The sequence below is a fragment of the Onychostoma macrolepis genome, chromosome 05 (assembly GCF_012432095.1).
Source record: "Onychostoma macrolepis isolate SWU-2019 chromosome 05, ASM1243209v1, whole genome shotgun sequence".
NCBI classification, from domain to species: Eukaryota; Metazoa; Chordata; class Actinopteri; order Cypriniformes; family Cyprinidae; genus Onychostoma; species Onychostoma macrolepis.
The window spans coordinates 9,689,639-9,708,948 of record NC_081159.1 but is presented as its reverse complement, the minus strand read 5'-3'; the positions used below and the strand labels follow the sequence as shown (position 1 = coordinate 9,708,948).

The 19,310-nt window shown below is 41.0% G+C and overlaps 1 protein-coding gene across 1 annotated transcript in view; it reads left to right on the top strand.

Annotated features, from left to right (window-relative positions):
* The window catches only part of adgrv1 (adhesion G protein-coupled receptor V1), a 139,393-nt gene extending 124,658 nt beyond the window's left edge, over positions 1–14,735 (top strand). Inside the window, exons 88-91 of the mRNA XM_058775838.1 lie at positions 14–135; positions 4,602–4,790; positions 13,734–13,908; positions 14,040–14,735. Coding sequence (XP_058631821.1) covers positions 14–135; positions 4,602–4,790; positions 13,734–13,908; positions 14,040–14,158 — 605 coding nt within the window. The 3' untranslated portion in view covers positions 14,159–14,735. The remainder of the gene's footprint in view (positions 1–13; positions 136–4,601; positions 4,791–13,733; positions 13,909–14,039) is intronic.
* Positions 14,736–19,310: the final 4,575 nt, after the last annotated feature.

Below are 19,310 nucleotides of genomic sequence, written 5' to 3'. Positions count from 1 at the left end.
GTTTGTTCTTCAGAGGTGCCCATGATGTTGTATCTGTTTGCTCTGGTGACTCTGGTCTGTCTTTGGGCTGGATTGCACATGGCCTACAGACACCTGTGGATGCTGATCCTTCTTGTTATCTTCAATATCGTTCTGGTAAGAACATGCATACAACACGATGTAACTTGATTTTATTGAGGAGCTCTCTTCCTTTGTAAATGCATATATTTATGGTACAATTTATACTAGTTAGATGGTTTTAGACAATACCTAATGACACTACATAATAAACATCAATAAACTGTGATATCAAGGCCACTTTTGTGCATTTATTTATCTATCTTTCTTTCTTTGTCAAAATTGATCAAAAGTAAGAGTAAAGACATGTATAATGTTGCAAAAGATTTTATTTACAAATAAATGCTGTTCTTTTGAAATTTCTGTTTATCAAAGAATCATGAAGGAAATGTGTCACGGTTTTCATGAAAATATTAAGCAGCACAACATTACACAATAACATATATAATGTTTCTTCGAATCAGCATCTTAGAATGATTTCTGAAGACTGGAGCTCTGCCATTACATGAATAAATTACATTTTAATGTATATTAAAATATAAAATAGATATTGTAAACGGTTAGTATATTTCACAAGATTACGGTTTTACTTTTTAATGAAATGGTTTACTGTTTTACTTTTGTATTTAAAAAATGCAGCCTTGGTAAGCACAAGCAGCTTCTTTCAAAAATGTTGAAAATATCTTTTTGAATGGTAGTTTATTTAGTTAGTATGGAAATACGGTTATTAATGACGCTTTTTACAAAACAGACCAAGTTGTAACGCTGCTTAAATCACCAATGGCTGCAATCTAATCTTATCTCCAAGTGTTTTGTCATTGAACTCAGTGTGAAAGTAATAAAGTTGTGACCCGTGGTCAGTTCTGATCCTCAGAATCACATTCAGTTAGACTTAATGGTTCACAGCTTAAAAGCATTAGATAAGTCCCAGTCCTGAAGAGATTGATACAGGTAATCTTCACATTTGAGCGCACAGTGGGCTCTTCACCTTTAGTTTAAGACCTGCAAACAGCTGTGTTATCTCTGAATACAAATGTATTACTCTCACAATCACCTCACTATCACTGCACAGCTGCCCAGTCTGCTAATGTGCCATATAGTTTTCTCCTGCTCTAGATAAAATAGATAGATACTGTAGTCAATTGATTTCTAAAGGTTCTGCACCTCTTGCATAACATCATCTTAAGATACTGGCAGGCTCTTACGTGAGGGTGGACTATATTCAAAGTCATTGTATGAAGACGAGAGTCTGTTTATCTGTTGACTAGATGAGTGAAGTCCACCATGGTCGATAAAGCTGGATAGAGTTATCACTTGACCAACTGCAAAGGATGGTTTCTCTTAATAACTCTTTAACATCAGGGTTTTGTTACAAGGAAGAAGAAAGTTTGAACTCCAAATTGTATAAGTTAAAATGTTACATAACGGTTAAGATACAGTCACATAAGCAATATTTTGCAGGCAAAAAACAGGTTGTATAGTGTACTGCACACATAGTTTTTCATCTTTATTTTAAAAAAGAAAACAGCATCAGAAGTGCAATGGATATAGATAATTCATATAGTAAAATGTAGCAAGCAAAATATGGCTTGCAACATCAAATGTTAGATAGAAGCTTCCCTGCAGCAAGTTTGAGTAACAAGTAACATTTTAACAGACAAGTCCAAAAATTCTTCCCATCAGCAGAAAAGATAAAAACATCCATATCACTGCTTCCTCCAGTATTTCTTATTCAAAATTTCCTCACTGTTACAGTTAGTGTAAACAACAACTAAACACACAGTTGAGCATATTTGTTCTGCTTGTCCTACATTACAGACTGACTAATAACAGGTCAGAGAAGCTGACACAGCCAAAACATGACTGGGTTGGACAAGATGCCCTTCACCTAGAAAGAGCATAAATAGTACAAAATTTTGTTTTGACTCCTTTTGAGTCAACTCTAAATTGCCACATAAAAATGTCAGCAGTGCCTACAACAAAACATGACCTCCTTCTGTGGAAAATCTTCACAAACATGTGGGAGGCCCATACAGACATCCGTGGACACGTTGATGTACAGTATGGTCGATAGAACTTTTTCAGTTCTCAAAGGAATTCTTCAGCAATCATTTATAGTATGTGTTTGTGATATTTTAGTTTTAACTCTTCACTGCACATTCCCCTTATTTCCTGCAAATGTTTCGGTCTGTTTTCAATAATCAAGCCATCTGTTTTCATGGGTGCTGTTTTTTCCATGATGCTAATTTTCCATGCTCGTCCTCTTATTTTCTCAGTGGCTGTTGCCATAAATGTAATTAAACTGCAGTAATATCATTTAAATGGTGTTAGTTCCTGTCTGATTGGGAAGCCTGTAAACAGCTTCATATTAGCCTCTGCTGATTTCAGGATGTATAATAAAGAAGGTGAAAAAGGGTATCAAGGCATATGCAAAGAGAAATCCTGCTAAGTGCTAATAAAAAAGGAATGGAGGTGTTGTTGATCACCAGAAGTGCACTGAGTCAGATTAATCATTACATCAGATCAGATTAATCATTTAATCACAACATGTATTCATTCTTCAGTAGTCAGCAGCATTGCTATTATTTATATTGCTACACTGCCATTCGAAAGTTTGCAGGTTTCCTGAAAAAAAAAAAAAAAGTATCACAAAAACAGTAAGCAGCACAACTATTGTCTACATTGATAATAATGTTACTTGAGCACCAATTCAGAATATTAGAATGATTTCTGAAGAATCATGTGAAAAATCATGCAACACTGGAATCTGAGGTATAAATTACATTTTAAAATAGTATGATACATTTTAGAATACTATTGCAGATGTGTGACTTAGCATATAGCCAATGAGGCTATATGCTATTACTTACTTCTATTACTATAGCACCCAAAAAAATACAGTTCACTCAATAATATCACACTCTCATGTTGTTTTGAACCTTCATGACTTTTTTATGAATTCTGAATAATTGTTTATTTTCATCCAATATCTGTGAATAATGACTTAATGTCAGTGTGTTCCTCCCCCAAGACTTAGAATATGACGTACTGATACTATAGATGACTTTTATTATACTTCTGCATTACTTTGATGGTTCTGTTATGTCTTTTTTAAAGCATGAATGAATGCAGATGCAGTTGAGTACATTTAGATGGATTATTCCATCTAAATATCTAGTGGTCTCTGTCTGTTTCGTCCCCACCATTTCTCACAAGGTGCATCGTGTCATCTCATTTCCCTTATATCATAGGTAAAAACCATACCTGTCTGTTCTGAACTGAGAACAGTTGTGTAACTAGCAGAAGTAATTGAGCGTGCTGCTCTGGCCTCTGGACATTTGCGTGTCTTTCAGGTAGCAGTGATAAAGCTGCCCAGCGAAGCACAGGCTGCCCACTTATAGTCTATAAATGAGGCCTGAAATCGATACTCTATTTTTGTGAGTGCTATGTGTGTGCATGCTTATATCCAGTTTACTTTACCTGTCAATGATGCTGAGCCACAGTGGTTTCAGTCAGGGCTGGATTATGGTTATTTTACATTTGGACGCAGTTCAGCTTCAAAGAAATTTTAAGTTCAAAGGAACTAAGTCCAGTCCCTAATACATGCATGTATGTATGTGTGTGTGTGTGTGTGTTTTATTGGTTATTCTCTTCTCTCCTCACTTACATTTTCCTCACTATATAAATCATTAATAAAATGCAAGAACTTGTATCACATTATTCACTAACTGTCTCTATTCCTCAGAAACTTTCTGTATATTTCTCTGTATTTCCAAAAGCTCAGCACTTTTCCCCTCTTATTTTAGTTTCACCTGCAGTCTGTCACCCACATGTCCCATTTGTTATGACATTTCTGGTGTTCATGAGATATTTGGCACAAGTGTGTGTACAGCGATATTTGGTTTGGTGCTGCATAATAGGAAAAATCATGGTTGGCCAGACCCTCATTGACAATGATGTCAGACGGAGGAAAATGATGTCATGCTGTTACAAAATTTGGAATTTAAGACCAAATGATGATGGTGATGTTTGTTTGTTCTTTTTGTTTAGTTTGCACAAAACATTTGGAATGCCAAACAACTTGTCTTTTTAGATATGATAATCCTTGTTACTTCTGAAATAATTTTAAAGTAGCCTTTTGTGATTTTTTTTTTTTTTTTCAATTTTGTTTTTAAACAAATTATATACATACATATATATATATATATATATATATATATATATATATATATATATATATATATATATATATATATATATATATATATACATACATACATACATACATACATACATACATATACATATATATATATATATATATATATATATATATATATATAATATTATTATTATTTATTTATTTATTTTTTACTTTTATTATATTCATAATATCTCATGACTTACTGCTTAAGTAACAAATCTATTGACTTGGATCTCATGGAGATCCTGCACCACTTCCCTCTATAGAATAGAGGAAATAACTCTATTCATCTGATTTGACTGTGCTGAGCTCATCTAACTTGTGATTTCATCTTTTTCAGGGTCTGTACGTGTTTTCCGTCTACTTCATCATGCATAATCAGCTCTTCTGGCCAGCTAAGGCAACCTACACCGTGGAAATGAATGGACACGGCAGCCCAGACTCCATATACCAGAGCACTGGTGCTGCTACTGTGGGTGGAGGAGAAATCAGCAAGTCCACACAGAACCTCATCAGTGCCATGGAAGAGGTGCGTCTGTTACTGAGGGTTTTGATAAACATTTCTAATGAATAGTTGTTGCACTTGCTTTATTTGGCAGTGGCATCTGACAGCATTTCATACCACACATGTACTTGTAACATTACATTGGAAGCCTTTAGATTTATGTGTGTTTGCATAACCACCTATTTATCATCCTCAAGCCGAGGTAGAGGACTCTCTGACCTGTGTTTGTTCACCGAGTCAGCTCACGCACATACAGACTGTAAGACAGTGTTATGTAATAAAGAGGCCTGGTGTAGAAGCTCACATTCCTCTGAGCCCTCAATGTAAACTATTCACAGATCCGGGAATGAGGGTGTAGGGAGGTTAGGAGGGGGATGTAGGACTGTAAAGAGAGCACAGGCTGCCTAGGAAGGATGGGCAGAGATCAAGAAAGGCTTTTAGAGGAGATGTTTAAAAAGAAAATATCTAATTTTCCTTCAGTCTGCAGCTTTAATTCTGAGCTGTTCTCAAGACTTTACAATTTATTAGTGAGACTTAACTAAGTGAAACATGTATATATCGAACTGGGACAGCAGCTTTTTAGAAAAGAGTGAGATGCTATTTAAAACTAATCATGAGGTTAATAAAATATTACGTACAATAGTTAGAGCCTAGATATATTCTAATAGCCTTATAAAAACTGTGCTATAACATCCTGGTTATTATAGATCATGTATGGTTATTAGCCATTCCAAGCTGATTTAGATGATGGATTATCTTGACTATGACCTGGTGGTTATGAGATTAAACAGGCTGAAAACCTTGTCTACTGTGCCATTGTCCAAAAAAAAAAAAAAGGCTTGACCAACTTAAGCAGATGTGACATGTATTTAAACGTAATTTGCTAATAGATTTAGGAAAATTATTTAAATACCGCTAAAAATATTTTCTGAATTAAAACCACTGCCCCACTTTATCTGAAAAAAAAATTAAATAATAATAATGCAGTTCAAATGAAAAAATAGTGCCTAATTGTGTTGAAAGGTCTATAATTAACATTGTATTAAATATCAATTCTCCAATGCATTTCAATTTTTTAAACAATTCTTAATCCATGCTGTTTCATATGTGTGATGGCATTTGAGTGCTTATTATTAGCACTTATAATTAAATAAATAAAATGCTAGTAAATTCATTAATAAAAACAAATGAAAGATTCATGTTTCAATATGATCTGAATTGCCAAAGAATCATGAGATGCTTAAAGATTCTCACCCAAAATATTTAGTTTGGGTTGTAGTATCATAATAAAACTTCAAGGATGAGAGTAAAAAGCTTTCAGCAGTGCTTGACTCCACTTTTACATTGTTCACCCTACTTTTTGTACTTTTTGTTTGTGCCGCCAGTGTTAAAAGTTTTCAGTCTGTAGGTGCTAATGATGAGACTTGGGTTAAGTTTAAGCTCCAGAAACTTGATAAAGCTTATACAATAGGAGAAAAATTCATCCAAAATGGCTTGTAATGTGTTTATTTATTTAGCTAAAGCCAATTTATGAGTGGACAAATAAATAAGATTATGGTAGGACTGTAATTTTAGGGACATTGATCTCTAAGTGCAGACTTGAGAGAACTATTAAGTAATCCTGTTTTGTTCGTGAGAGCACTGACTCCTAGCTTAAAGCAGCTCTTAGTGTCACATGTGGCCTCGAGACGAGGCAGTTGGATTGGGAGGAGTTGACTGGTGGAGAGAGGAAAGGAAAGAGCGCTCTGGAGGGGTGGCCGTCTCCTCAGGCTCTTCAAACAGACATGACTAGGTGCCTGGTGGTGCTCAGTTCACCCGGTGTACATTCTGTTCTGATTACAGGACTGTCGATGGGCTTTTGTACCAAAATGAGGTGCCTGGGACATGGGGGACTGGAGTGGCCACTCCCTCCATCCTCCTGGGAAAAAGCACCCAGCCAAAGGAAATGAAGCCATTGCCATTAGGAAGCACATTAAGGGAGGGCAAGTCAGATGTACTGTTTCACAATGTTCTGTTTAATGGGGCTATTTGTTCTTTACTTTGATGATTGAAATGAATGAAAAAAATAGATTTATGTCACAGGATGGAGTCAGAAGGTTATTGTGAGGAGTATCACTGCCTCTTCGTGCCAAAAGTCAGCAGTTTCTACAGTTTCATGTGTGAGAACGTTAGAAATGAGTCAACTGGTAAACAGTTTGTTATACCATTTATATTACGATTCTTCATCATCAGTTTGTTGTATATATATACTGTCACGTGTGTCTTGTCCCCCATGCCCAAATTTGGTCCTTCCTGTCTTTATTATTAGTTCATTAGTCTCCGTCTGTGTTTGATTTTCTCCTCACCTGTTTCTGTTCTCCTTGATTCATTTCCAGTGTTCTTAAGCCTAGTGTTTCCCTGTGTCTGATGTCCGGTATTGTTTGTCTTTCCCCTGTGTTTGTGCTTCATTAAAAGAAGGTTTGATTGTGCTCCTCGACTCCTGCGTTCTCCTTGCTCCAGCGGAGATTGTGACATATACTGTGTGTGTGTGTGTATATATGTGTGTGTGTATATATATATATATATATATATATATATATATATATATATATATATATATATATATATATATATATATATATACAGTGGTGTGAAAAAGTGTTGGCCCCCTTCCTGATTTTTTTTTTTTTGCATATTTGTCACACTTAAAAGATTCAGATCATCAAACTATAAATGATTTCATTTATTAAGGGAAAAAAGCTGTCCAAACCTACCTGGCCCTACGTGAAAACTTAATTGCCCCCTCCTATTAAATCATGAAAGAACTGTGATTAACCACATTATTTTAGAAAGCTGAGTTAAATTTCACTAGTCAAACCCAGGCCTGATTACTGCCAGACCTGTTGACTCAAGAAATCACTTAAATAGAACCTGTCTGACAAAGTGAAGCATGTTTAAAGAGCAACACATCATTCCACGATCTTAAGAAATTCATAAACAGATGAGAAACAAAATAGTTTACATGTATCAGTCTGGAAAGGGTTATAAAGCCATTTCTAAGGCTTTGGGACTCCAGCAAACCATGGTCAGAGCCATTATCCACAAATAGAGAAAACTTCGAACAGTGGTGAACCTTCCCAGGAGTGGCCGTCCTACCAAAATTACTCCAAGAGCACAAAGACGACTCATCCAGGAGGTCATAAAAGAACCCAGAACAACATTAAAGAACTGCAGGCCTCACTTGCCTCAATTAAGGTCAGTGTTCATGATTCAACAATAAGAAAGAGACTGGGCAAAAACAGCATCCATGGGAGAGTTCTGAGGCAAAAGCCATTGCTGACCAAAAAGAACACAAAGGCTCGTCTCACATTTGCCAAAAAATATCTTGATTATCCCCAAGACTTTTGGGCAAATATTCTGTGGACTGATGCAACAAAAGTTGAACTTTTTGGAAGGTGTGTCCCGTTACATCTGGCGTAAAACCAACACAGCATTTCATAAAAAGAACATCATACCAACAGTCAAACATGGTGGTGGTAGTGTGATGGTCTGAGGCTGCTTTGCAGCTTCAGAACCTGGATGACTTGCCATAATTGATGGAACCATGAATTCTGCACTCTATCAGAAAATCCTGAAGGAGAATGTCCAGCCATCAATTTGTGACCTCAAGCTCAAGTGCACTTGGGTTATGCAGCAGGACAATGATTCCAAACACAGCAGCAAGTCCACCTCTGAATGTATCAAGAAAAACAAAATTAAGGTTTTGGAGTGGCCAAATCAAAGTCTGGACTTAAATCCAATTGAAATGCTGTGGCATGACCTTAAACAGTCCATTCGAAAATGCTCGAAAAGCCTCCAATGTGGCTGAATTACAACAATTCTGCAAAGAAGAGTGGGCCAAAATAGACTCATTGCCAGTTATCGCAAACGCTTGATTGCAGTTGTTGCTGCAAAGGGTGGCACAACCAGTTATTAGGTTTAGGGGGCAAGCACTTTTTCAAACAGGGCCATGTGGGTTTGGATTTTGTTTTCCCTTCATAATAAAAAACTTCATTTAAAAACGTACTCGGTTACTGTCGTAACCTCGGTTCACTGAGATACGGAACGAGTACTGCGTCTTGATAAAGACGCATATGGGAAAAAGCCTTTTTTCTCCTGAACTGAAGTCTTATTCAATCATGCAGTGAAACTGCACGACTATTGGTTCGTGCAGTGTGTAAAAAACGAACCAATGTGTCGGCAGCGGAGCTGCACGAGCCTATGGCGACGAAGCCCGCCAAAGCCCGCCAGAATGGGCGGGGCATCTGGCTATATAAGCGGCCGTTTCGCCATAGGATCCTCAGGTTACTTCGACTGAAGCGACGACTGAGTCGTGCAGCTGTCTGGCACGGCAAAGTACGCAGTACTCGTTCCGTATCTCAGGGAACCGAGGTTACGACAGTAACTGAGTACGTTCCCTGTCGATACTCCACTCGTACTGCGTCTTGATAAAGACGCATATGGGAACTCAATTCAATCACGCCGTGCTAAGGCAGAGGAACGACTGCATAATATTACTCCATAAGCATTTAATGCCCACAGGGAAGTTCAATAGTATGCTCCAGGCTAAGCGAGCTAAACTCATAGAGGTTATGCTCGGCCTGGGTGATCATTCCTTATGACTGTTACATACTCAGTACTTCCAGGACCGAGGTATGCAAGAACCCAACTAGAGAGCTTGAGCGCATTGTGGTCAAGAATTCTCTGTCAGGATTGTTCCCATAACGTATACATGTACGCTCATCTAAGCAGAGAGGACCCTATCCTGTAAGGCTGGTACATCCAGGCTATAAAACCTAGCAAATGTGGACGGCGAGGCCTAGCCGGCCGCTGCACAAATCTCTGTAATGGACACACCGCTAGACCAAGCCCATGACGAGGCGATGCCTCTAGTAGAATGGGCTCGTACTCCAATGGGGCATTGTAGGCCCAAGGAAGAGTACGCCTGCGTAACAGCATCCACTATCCACTTAGAGAGTCTCTGCTTTGTGACCGGATGCCCTTTGGCGTGGTTACCGAAGCTAACAAAGAGCTGTTCTGTACGCCTAAATGAGGCAGAACGCTCAAAGTAGATCCTCAAAGCTCTGACAGGGCATAACAAGGACAACTCCCGGTCCTCCTCAGAAGGAGGAAGCGCGGAGAGTGTGATGACCTGAGCTCTGAATGGTGTTGAAAGTACCTTGGGTACGTAACCATGCCTTGGTTTCAGGACGACCTTGGAGTCGTTGGGCCCGAATTCCGGGCAGGCAGGGCTAACAGAGAGCGCCTGTAGGTCTCCTACCCGCTTAACCGATGCTAGTGCTAGTAGCAGAGCAGTTTTCAGCGACAGCGACCGAAGGTTCGTAGGCTGAAGCGGCTCAAAAGAAGGGCCCTTCAGGGCCCTCAATACAGTGGGCAGGTCCCATGTAGGGACGGTGAGGGGCCGAGGCGGATTCAGCCTCTTGGCTCCCCTGAGAAAACGGACAACTGAGTTGTCTCTGCCTACCGATTGGCCTGCTATAGGGGCATGAAAGGCCGCTATAGCTGCTACGAACACCTTGAGTGTGGAGGGGGAACGTCCTTTATCCAGAAGGACAGAACCACCGCTAACTCGGAGGTAGACGGGTTTTCACCGCGGTCTAGGCACCAAGTGGAGAAAACAGACCACTTAAGGGCGTAGAGGCGTCTTGTAGACGGGGCTCTAGCCTCAGAAATGGTGTTTAACACTCGCTCTGGGAGGCTGGTAGGCTCCCGTCGAGCGGCCACAGGTGGAGAGCCCACAGCTCGGGCCGAGGGTGCCATATTGTTCCGTTCGCCTGAGAGAGGAGATCCCGTCTCAGGGGCACGGGCCAGGGGGCTGCTGTTAGCAGCTGAACCAGCTCTGACAACCAAGGTTGGTTTTCCCACAAGGGGGCCACCAATAGAACCTTGTGTCCTTGTTCCTTGATCCGCCTGATGACCTGAGGGATCAGGGCGATCGGAGGGAATGCATAAAGGACCCTGACCTTCGAATAATAAATTGGGCAGTGAGAGCTGTCTTTGGAGGCGAAAAGATCTACTTTTGCCTTGCCAAAGATCTTCCAGATCATCCGAACCGTCCGCGGATGGAGCATCCACTCCTCTGAGGGGACATTGCTCCGAGATAACATATCCGCTCCTTGGTTCAATCTGCCCGGCAAGTGTGCTGCCCTTAGCGAGCGCAAATTGCGCTGAGCCCACTCCAGAAGGCGCTCTATCAGAATGAAGAGGCGCTTCGAGGAGAGACCTCCTTGGTGATTTATAAAGGACACCACGGACATGTTGTCTGAGCGAATCAGCACATGGCGTCCTATTAGGTCTGGCAGAAAAAACCGGCAGGCTCGACATACTGCTAGCATTTCCAAGCAGTTGATGTGGAGGCCGTTCTCCGCTTCCGACCAATGGCCAAAGGTCGGTTTGCCTTCGCACAGCGCCCCCCAACCTGAGTTGGAGGCGTCTGTCGTGACAACCTTCCTGTTGCAGACCATTCCTATAGCCACGCCCTTCTCCATCCATCGTGGGTTCTTCCAGGGGGCCAGGGCTGTCACACAGGCCTAGGTCACCCTGATATGCAGGCGTCCGTGATGCCATGCGTGGGGTGGAACTCGTGGTTTCAACCAGCGTTGGAGGGGCCGCATGCGAAGCAGGCCCAGCTGTAACACTGGCGATGCTGCGGCCATGAGGCCCAGCATTCTCTGAAACGCTTTGAGGGGGCGAGCGGTGCCGCTCTTGAAGGAGGCCGCTAGTTTCTGAATAGCCAGAGAGCGCTGAAGTGGTCCTGCATGGCCTGGACGGGTGGGTGGCCTTTGCTTTCCAACCGATGGCAGTGGATGGGCAGAGGTGAGCAGCCACTGATTCATCTAGTTGAGGCATCCTCTCGTACCCCTTTTCTTGAGCGCCGTCAACTGTAGTGAGGGCGGATGAAGCAGAAGTATGGAGGCGAGCAGAGTAGGGGGCGCGCCAAGATCTCGTGAGCTCGTCGTGAACTTCAGGGAAGAATGGCGAGGGTCGCTGGGGAGGGGCCTGACGGCGCCCCGGCAGGAACCACTCATCGAGACGGCTGCGAGATGGCTCCTCTGGTGGAGACCACTCCAATCCCAGCTCTTCAACCGCCTTTGAGAGGACACGGAAAAGTTCGGTATCCATCCCGGCTTTGGCAGCGCTGGACGCGGACGAATGCGGGGGGGCGGGGTCAGCCACTGAGGCCAACAGCTCCTCATCGTCCGAAGCTGCCAATGACAAGCTGTCATCGGCAAGCTCTTCATCACTTCCCCCGAACGAGACCAGATCACTCGCACTTGCAGAGGGACGCTGGTCAGGTTGGGAAAAAAGGACGGGGGAAACCTCTCTGTGTTGCGAGAGCGAGGCACGCGGGATCTGAGCCGACGTGAGCTCGCTCTCAGCCGGGCGCTGAGCTCCTCTGCCCCGCTGTTTTTTCACAGGTCCCTGGGAGGAAGAAAACGGGAGGGCGCGAGGGGCGGAGTCACTCTCTGAAAAGAAAGCTATCCGCGAGCACAGAGAGGTGAGACTGATGTTCTCGCAGTGAGAACAATCAGAGCCAGCGAGCACGGCGTCTGCATGGGGTTTCCCCAAGCAGGAAACGCACTCGCTGTGGCCGTCATCGGCGTGCAGGGGAGACCTGCACGAGCCGCAAGAACGGAGCGGCATTTGCAACAACGCCGATTTGCTCTTTTAGAAATGCGTGAGTTTTCACCGGATGGCGGCAGCGAACAGGACCGGAACCGCCACGATGCTGAAGTGCGGAGTAAAAGGCGAGTCAGCCGTGCAGTTCGAGGCTGCTGGGTCCAGCTGCGAAGCTTGTCTACGGCGAGCAGGCTTCTAGGATCAGCGAGGCGAAGTCGTCGTCACTGAAGGAGAAGAAATCTGAGGATCCTATGGCGAAATGGCCGTTTATATAGCCAGATGCCCCGCCCATTCTGGCGGGCTTCGTCGCCATAGGCTCGTGCAGCTCCGCTGCCGACACATTGGTTCGTTTTTTACACACTGCACGAACCAATAGTCGTGCAGTTTCACTGCGTGATTGAATAAGACTTCAGTTCAGGAGAAAAAAGGCTTTTTCCCATATGCGTCTTTATCAAGACGCTGTTCGAGTGGAGTATCGACAGGGAACTGCATGTTGTGTTTACTTGTGTTATCTTTGATTTATATTTAAATCTGTTTGAAGATCTGAAACATTAAAGTGTGACAAACATGCAAAAAAAGGAGCCAACACTTTTTCACACCACTGTACATATGAAGAGTTCATTGGAAAAACAGATAACTCTGAAAAACATGAACTTGTCAAAAATCATGTTTTTTCATTGTGCATTACAATTAATCTCAATCAAACTGCAGCTGGGTTATTTTGACTAGGTTAAAAAATATCTAAAAATACAGCTAACACAATAAAACACAAAAACATGATAACATAATAAAAACATGATTTTTGATCATTAAAAAACAAAATGGAGTTATCTGTTTTTGCTAATAAACTCTTCATATATATATATATATATACACATACATTTTCTTTTTCTTTTTTTTTTTTATTTTGTTAATCCTGTGATGGCAAAGCTGAATGTTCAGCGTCTTCAGTTTCACATGAACCTTCAGAAATCATTCAGTTCTGCTTAATATTTTTGTGGGAACATTGAAAATAAATCTTTTGTAACATTAAACAACTTCCTCGCCTATAAATCTCCAGCTATACCAGAATTCATGATTGTGAATGCTGACTCACCCCTCATACCCAGCCTGATAAAACTCTATAAACATCCAAGTCCTCATAACCTCTGAATGACCCCTGCGGCAGACACCCCATTGAATGGCTGATTTGTGTCTCCTTTCAGCTCAGACTGAGTGCACAAACTAAATCAACTACATAAGGCAATTTAATGTGGTGAAGCTTTGAAAATTTGACATCAAAAGATCTCTTTTTGTTATGTTTTTCAGATCTCTGCAGATTGGGAGAGAGCTTCACTGAGGCCCAGCAGTCAGCCTAGCAATGTTTTCAAACAGAGTCCTCAGGACGAGACCTACATCACAGAAGGAGGGTTCATCAACACCAATCTGGTGCAGGACGAGGAGTCACAGGAGTTTGATGACCTCATATTTGCCTTAAAAACTGGTAAGCCCCTTTCTTCCAAAAATGTACCTAAATCCCTACAGATCTTTAGCAATTATAATATTTCATGTGAACTTTTTTGATAAATACTAGTTAGTTTGGAAATTTGGGAATAATGTTCTATCTACAAACAGGTTCTGGCCTTAATGTGAGTGACAGCGAGTCAGTCCACGGCAGTCATGATGGAGGTAGTGTGGCTAACTCTCAAATCGTAGAGCTGCGGCGGATTCCTATCGCAGACACACATCTCTAACCTCACTATTTTTTGTACTGAAAATTGTAAAATAAAAACAATAGTTGTTTTTGTTTTGTACTGTTTCTGCCTTTGCACTAAATATTGTTAGTTTTTAAGTCAACTTTTTATATGTGAATTTTTTTTTTTTTTAATATATACATATGTGAATATAATTATCACTAAATTAATTTGTGAAGGTTTTAGTATTGTTTTAATGGAAGTGTCATGTAGATTGAGTGGCAGTCTGGGCAGTGAGCCCCATTATTCTGCTGCTTGGTTTGTAACACCAATAATAAATATTCAACCACCATTCAATATGTATTTTTTTTTGACTGGGTCTTTATCCCACAGATGAACAATGAAAATATCTTCCAGCATTAAATTATTAGTACGTTTTCAGAACTGATTAAGGCATGTAAACCGAAAAAAGACAAGGTCTGTGTGTGTGTGCTTAACAAACCAGTTCTACATACTTTGCCATGTGAAACAGAAACTTGTTTGTGTCTTTAGGACAACTGATAAAAATGACAATCTGTCAAACCAGGCATTCTTAGCTCTTTTTTGTTCGATTGTTTTAAGAAATAAATGTCATGAATGTGAATATATGAACAAATTGATGTGTTTGAATGAACTGAAAATGAATCATAAAAACAGTAATATTTAAATACATCTCCGAAATAACGTTCCACGCTTAGTTTCAATTGCTCATCTAAATTTTTCACAAAGCAAATTTCACAGATTTCTGTACTATTTTTACAGTCTTGTTTTTGTTTCCAGATAAACAACCCAAAACCAGTAGATGCAACTCATCTGCTTATCTGAACAGATGGGTCAAATGTGTAAAATGAGTGACCATTTTTAAGGTCAACGTTGATTGTTGGTGAAGATGTATTCTGGCTATTGAGTCAAAAAATTATGGAGATTCTTTTACTTTCAGTCTTCCTTTCTCCCTTTGTGTGTTTTTTTTCTTCTTCTTCTTCTTCACAATTTGATTAACACTCCAGTAGCACGTGTTTGTGTCCCTGAGTGGAGAGGTGACACCTTTTTTTTTTTGATGGTGAATGGAAGCACATCAGATGCAAATCTGAACACACCAGCAAATGTTTTATATTCAGTCACAGTGTGGTATACTGAAGAAAAAAATAGCCATTCTGACTGCTCAGTTTCATTTCCTTCAGCAAGTATTTCACTGCCCTAAGGGGACAGGAGGAAAAACTGAATAGATGATCTACTGAATATATTGCTCTTACATTTCTGGAGAGCAGACATGTCGAAGATTTTAAAGTAGGCCTATGTGTGTGTGTGTGTGTGAGTATGTGTTGGACTGATATGGGCAGCGAGGGAAGCCACTGTGGACCAGAGAGGTTTGTGGTCTGACCTTCTTGGATGATACAAGAGTGGCACACCCAAGACTAAAGAGCTGCCATCAGCTATATGAACCCACAGCTCTGTAAGAGCTAAAACAGCCACTAAACGTCCTTCCATTAGTTAAACAGTTTTTTTGGGAAAACTATTTCTCTCTCATCAGAAGCAAGCATAACGCGCGGCATATTATTGTTCGTTCTTTGCACCGTTTAATTTATTTTGCCCTCTATCACACTATCTAATGGGTGACTATAATTTCTTTTGCATCTTGTGCTTAATAAGAACAGCTAATGGTATCCCATCAGTACTTATTGGTGTTATTTTCTCTCCATCTGAAGCCATAATCCGTACCTGGAACACCTCAAGGCAAATCTGTGTTTTCAGATGTATTTTGTAACTATGTGGACCACGAAACAATCATGTGCAACAGCTGGATTCTGGAACTAAAAATTCCCAATAAAATTTCTTCATAGGAGTATTGATTTTGGACTTATAAACCTTTAAACACAGGTTTATTGTGAGCTAGATGATTTTGTATGGTTTTGTTAAAGCTATCAGAGAATCACAAAATGCAAATTGTGCCCAAAGAACACTTGCAAGAATCAGTCTCCATACTCCTTCAAAATATTTGTACATACTGTATATGCATATTGCAAAAACATAAAATATATAGTTTCTATATACTTACAATCATCATTTTTAAATAAACAATTATATATTTATGTAATTTTAAATTCGATTTTGTCATTTGCAATGCTTCTAGGTGTACAGTACTACTTTTCCTTGTTATAGCCATTAAGTTCAAGTCTTTCAGTCTGATTTTCTTTTATTTTTGTACTTTTTTGCATCAAAACAGATAGGTTTGTAATGTTGTGAATAACCTTGTAGCTGGTTGGTTTTGTTTATTGCTTTTAGTGCTTTAACAAAGACTTTTCAAGAATCCCTATTGGAAAAATACTTGGATAGGTATAAGTGGATAGGTACTGCTGCACTTTACACTTTTAAAAATACAGAGAACACAGATGAGAGAAGACTGGAAACTATTTTAATGATACTTTTGTAGTACCGAAGTGAAAAGTATATTTATAATCAACGTTTCTCTCACCTCATCCTCCATCTCGGGTTTATTTTTTTTCTGAGCTCATCACGGTGCATTCTGGGATTTTTTTCTCCACAAAAATATATGCAATGCTGCCATTTAATTTGTCCAAAAGAAGGGATCTTAGAAAGCAATGTAAGTATGTTGCTTTTCTTCTGAAGCAGCATTTGTGTAGGAGTTTGTCTATGATGCTTTTAAAAATGCGGCCTACGTAGGAAGCACACAGAGCAAATAAGCAGCTCTTCCTGTTTCTTCCTCTCAAAGATGTCTGCTCTCTGTAAATCATGCAACCGCTTTATGGACCCATATCGTCCCTCCATCTCCCCCAGCTAAAGAAAACACATTCCCATGGCCCAGGCCTGCTGCAACACCCCCAAAACAAACAGATCATCTTTGAGGTCAGAGGGTTGTAACCTCTTAGATTATGCGTGGTCGGAGTCGGATCAGTTCCAGATGAGTGTACTCCAGTCAGCAGGGAGATGGATGAACTTCACCATATGGCCTGTCTTACCATCTGATTTACATCTGCTGTGACACAGTGTGAGTAGCTCAGCACAAGCGTTAGTGTGCACTACTGGAATGTGGAGTGCACTTGAGGGAGCTGCGGGCCAAAAGTAGCACCTGAGACTTTGCTGTTTTCAAGTTCTTATTACTACAATTTTCCCTCATATATTGGGTTTGGAATAATTTTGTATTGATAGGGATGATAGAGAAATGGTAGTTCACAAAACAATGAAAATCATTAACACTCAATCCAAAACGTAGTAAGGGCTGCTGAAAATTCAGCTTTGCCATCACAGGAATAAATTACATTTTAAAATCAAATAGATAACAGCTCCTTTAAATTATTACACATTTTTCACAATATTAATGTTTTTACTGTATTTTTGATCAAATAAACGCAGTCTTGGTGAGCATTATAAAATACTTATTTATTTATTTATTTTTAAATATTAATTATTCTTTTGAATCACCATGCATAAAGTCAATAGGGAAAATAATATTGGACTCCAATTACTTTCATTGTTTGGACAAAAACAAACACTCTTCTGTGCTCCACATGTGATTACTTTTACAGTGTGTTCGTGTAGGATGTTCTCACTACTACTTCAGCCATATTTTATATTCTCATTGACTTTATTGCATTTAAAGGCTGTCTAAATAAACTGTCTCCAGAGTCTTAAGAGCAATTATGTGTTGTGTCCTTCTGTGGACTAACAAGTGCTCTTATCATAACAAAAAGTGAACACCAAGTACATTCTGTATTAATTTGTGTAAACAATAAGGCTTAACGTAAATTTTGTGTGTCTTTTGGGAAACAGACCTCTTTTATAAATAAAAGAGGAACACACAGTATTCAGTGATCCAGAATTTAAAGGAATAGTTTATCCAAAAAAAGAAAATTAGCTTTAAATGTATTCATCCTCAGGCCATCCAAGATGTAGATGAGTTTGTTTTTCATCTGAACAGATAGAGAATTCAGCATTATCACTTGCTCACTAATGGATTATCTGCAGTGAATGGGTGCCGTCAGAATGAGAGTCCAAACAACTGATAAAAACATCATCATCACAAGTAATCCACACCAGTCCATCAATTAACATCTTGAGAAGTGAAAAAAGTTCATCAAGATGTTTTTTTTTTTTTTTAATTCAAACCATGCTAAAAAAGCGCCTCAGGTTACGTATGTAACCCTGGTTCCTCTTCAGGAACTCGAGCTGCGTCCGAAAACGCTAGGGGAATGAGATACCCACGCCGCCAGACTTTCAAGTCCCTGCCCAGTGTGTATCCCGCATCGTTGCAGATGTCCTGTATTGGGACACCAGCGAGAAAGGCCGCCACACTTCAAGTCGAATGAGCTCTGACTCCCGTCGGCAAGGGGAGCTGAGAGGACTCATTGGCAATGTTAATGGCATCCACAATCCACCGACTGAGGGTCTGCTTTGTAGCAGGCAGACCCCTCTTAGGGGGACCGTAGCATACTAGCAATTGGTCCGCCCTTCTCCACATGGCAGCTCTGTGGACGTATGCATCCAGACATACAGTTATGCTTTTGCTGGTCAGGCTCCCGAAAGGGAGGAGGACAGAAGGCCTGCAGCAAGACTGGCCGTGGTACCGAGGAGGAACACGGGACCGTACTGGAGGCCTCAGCCTCAGCACACCGCGGAGGAAACGTGTAACCAGGGGGTGTCTGCCCACTGACTGCCCACCAAGAGAGGTGTGGTAGGTCAAATTTGCCGCCACATAAACCTTCAAGATGGAGTGGGTCAACCCTGCGGAGAGTCGGGCCTGCAGGAACTCTAGCACTGTACCAATCGGGCAGTGAACTGGGTCGAGCTGGCGATCTCCGCACCATGAATTGAAAAGTTTCCACTTCAAGGCATACAGTTTCCTCGTTGAGGGAGCTCTGGATTGGAGGATGGTCTTAACAACCTCGGCTGAGAGACTAGAAGCTATGAGTTGCGCCCCCTCTGGGGCCACACCCACAACTTCCACATCTCCGGGCAGGGGTGACAGACCCCCGCTTGTGAGAGGAGATCCCTCTTGACGGGAATCTCCCATGGAGAGCCGTCAAGGAGAGAAATCAGGTCCGAGAACCAAGCTCGGCCCGGCCAGAACGGTGCTACCATTAGTAGACTGACCTCATCCCGACGCACTCTTGCCAGAACTCCCGGCAGCAGAGTGATCGGCGAAAAGGTGTACAGA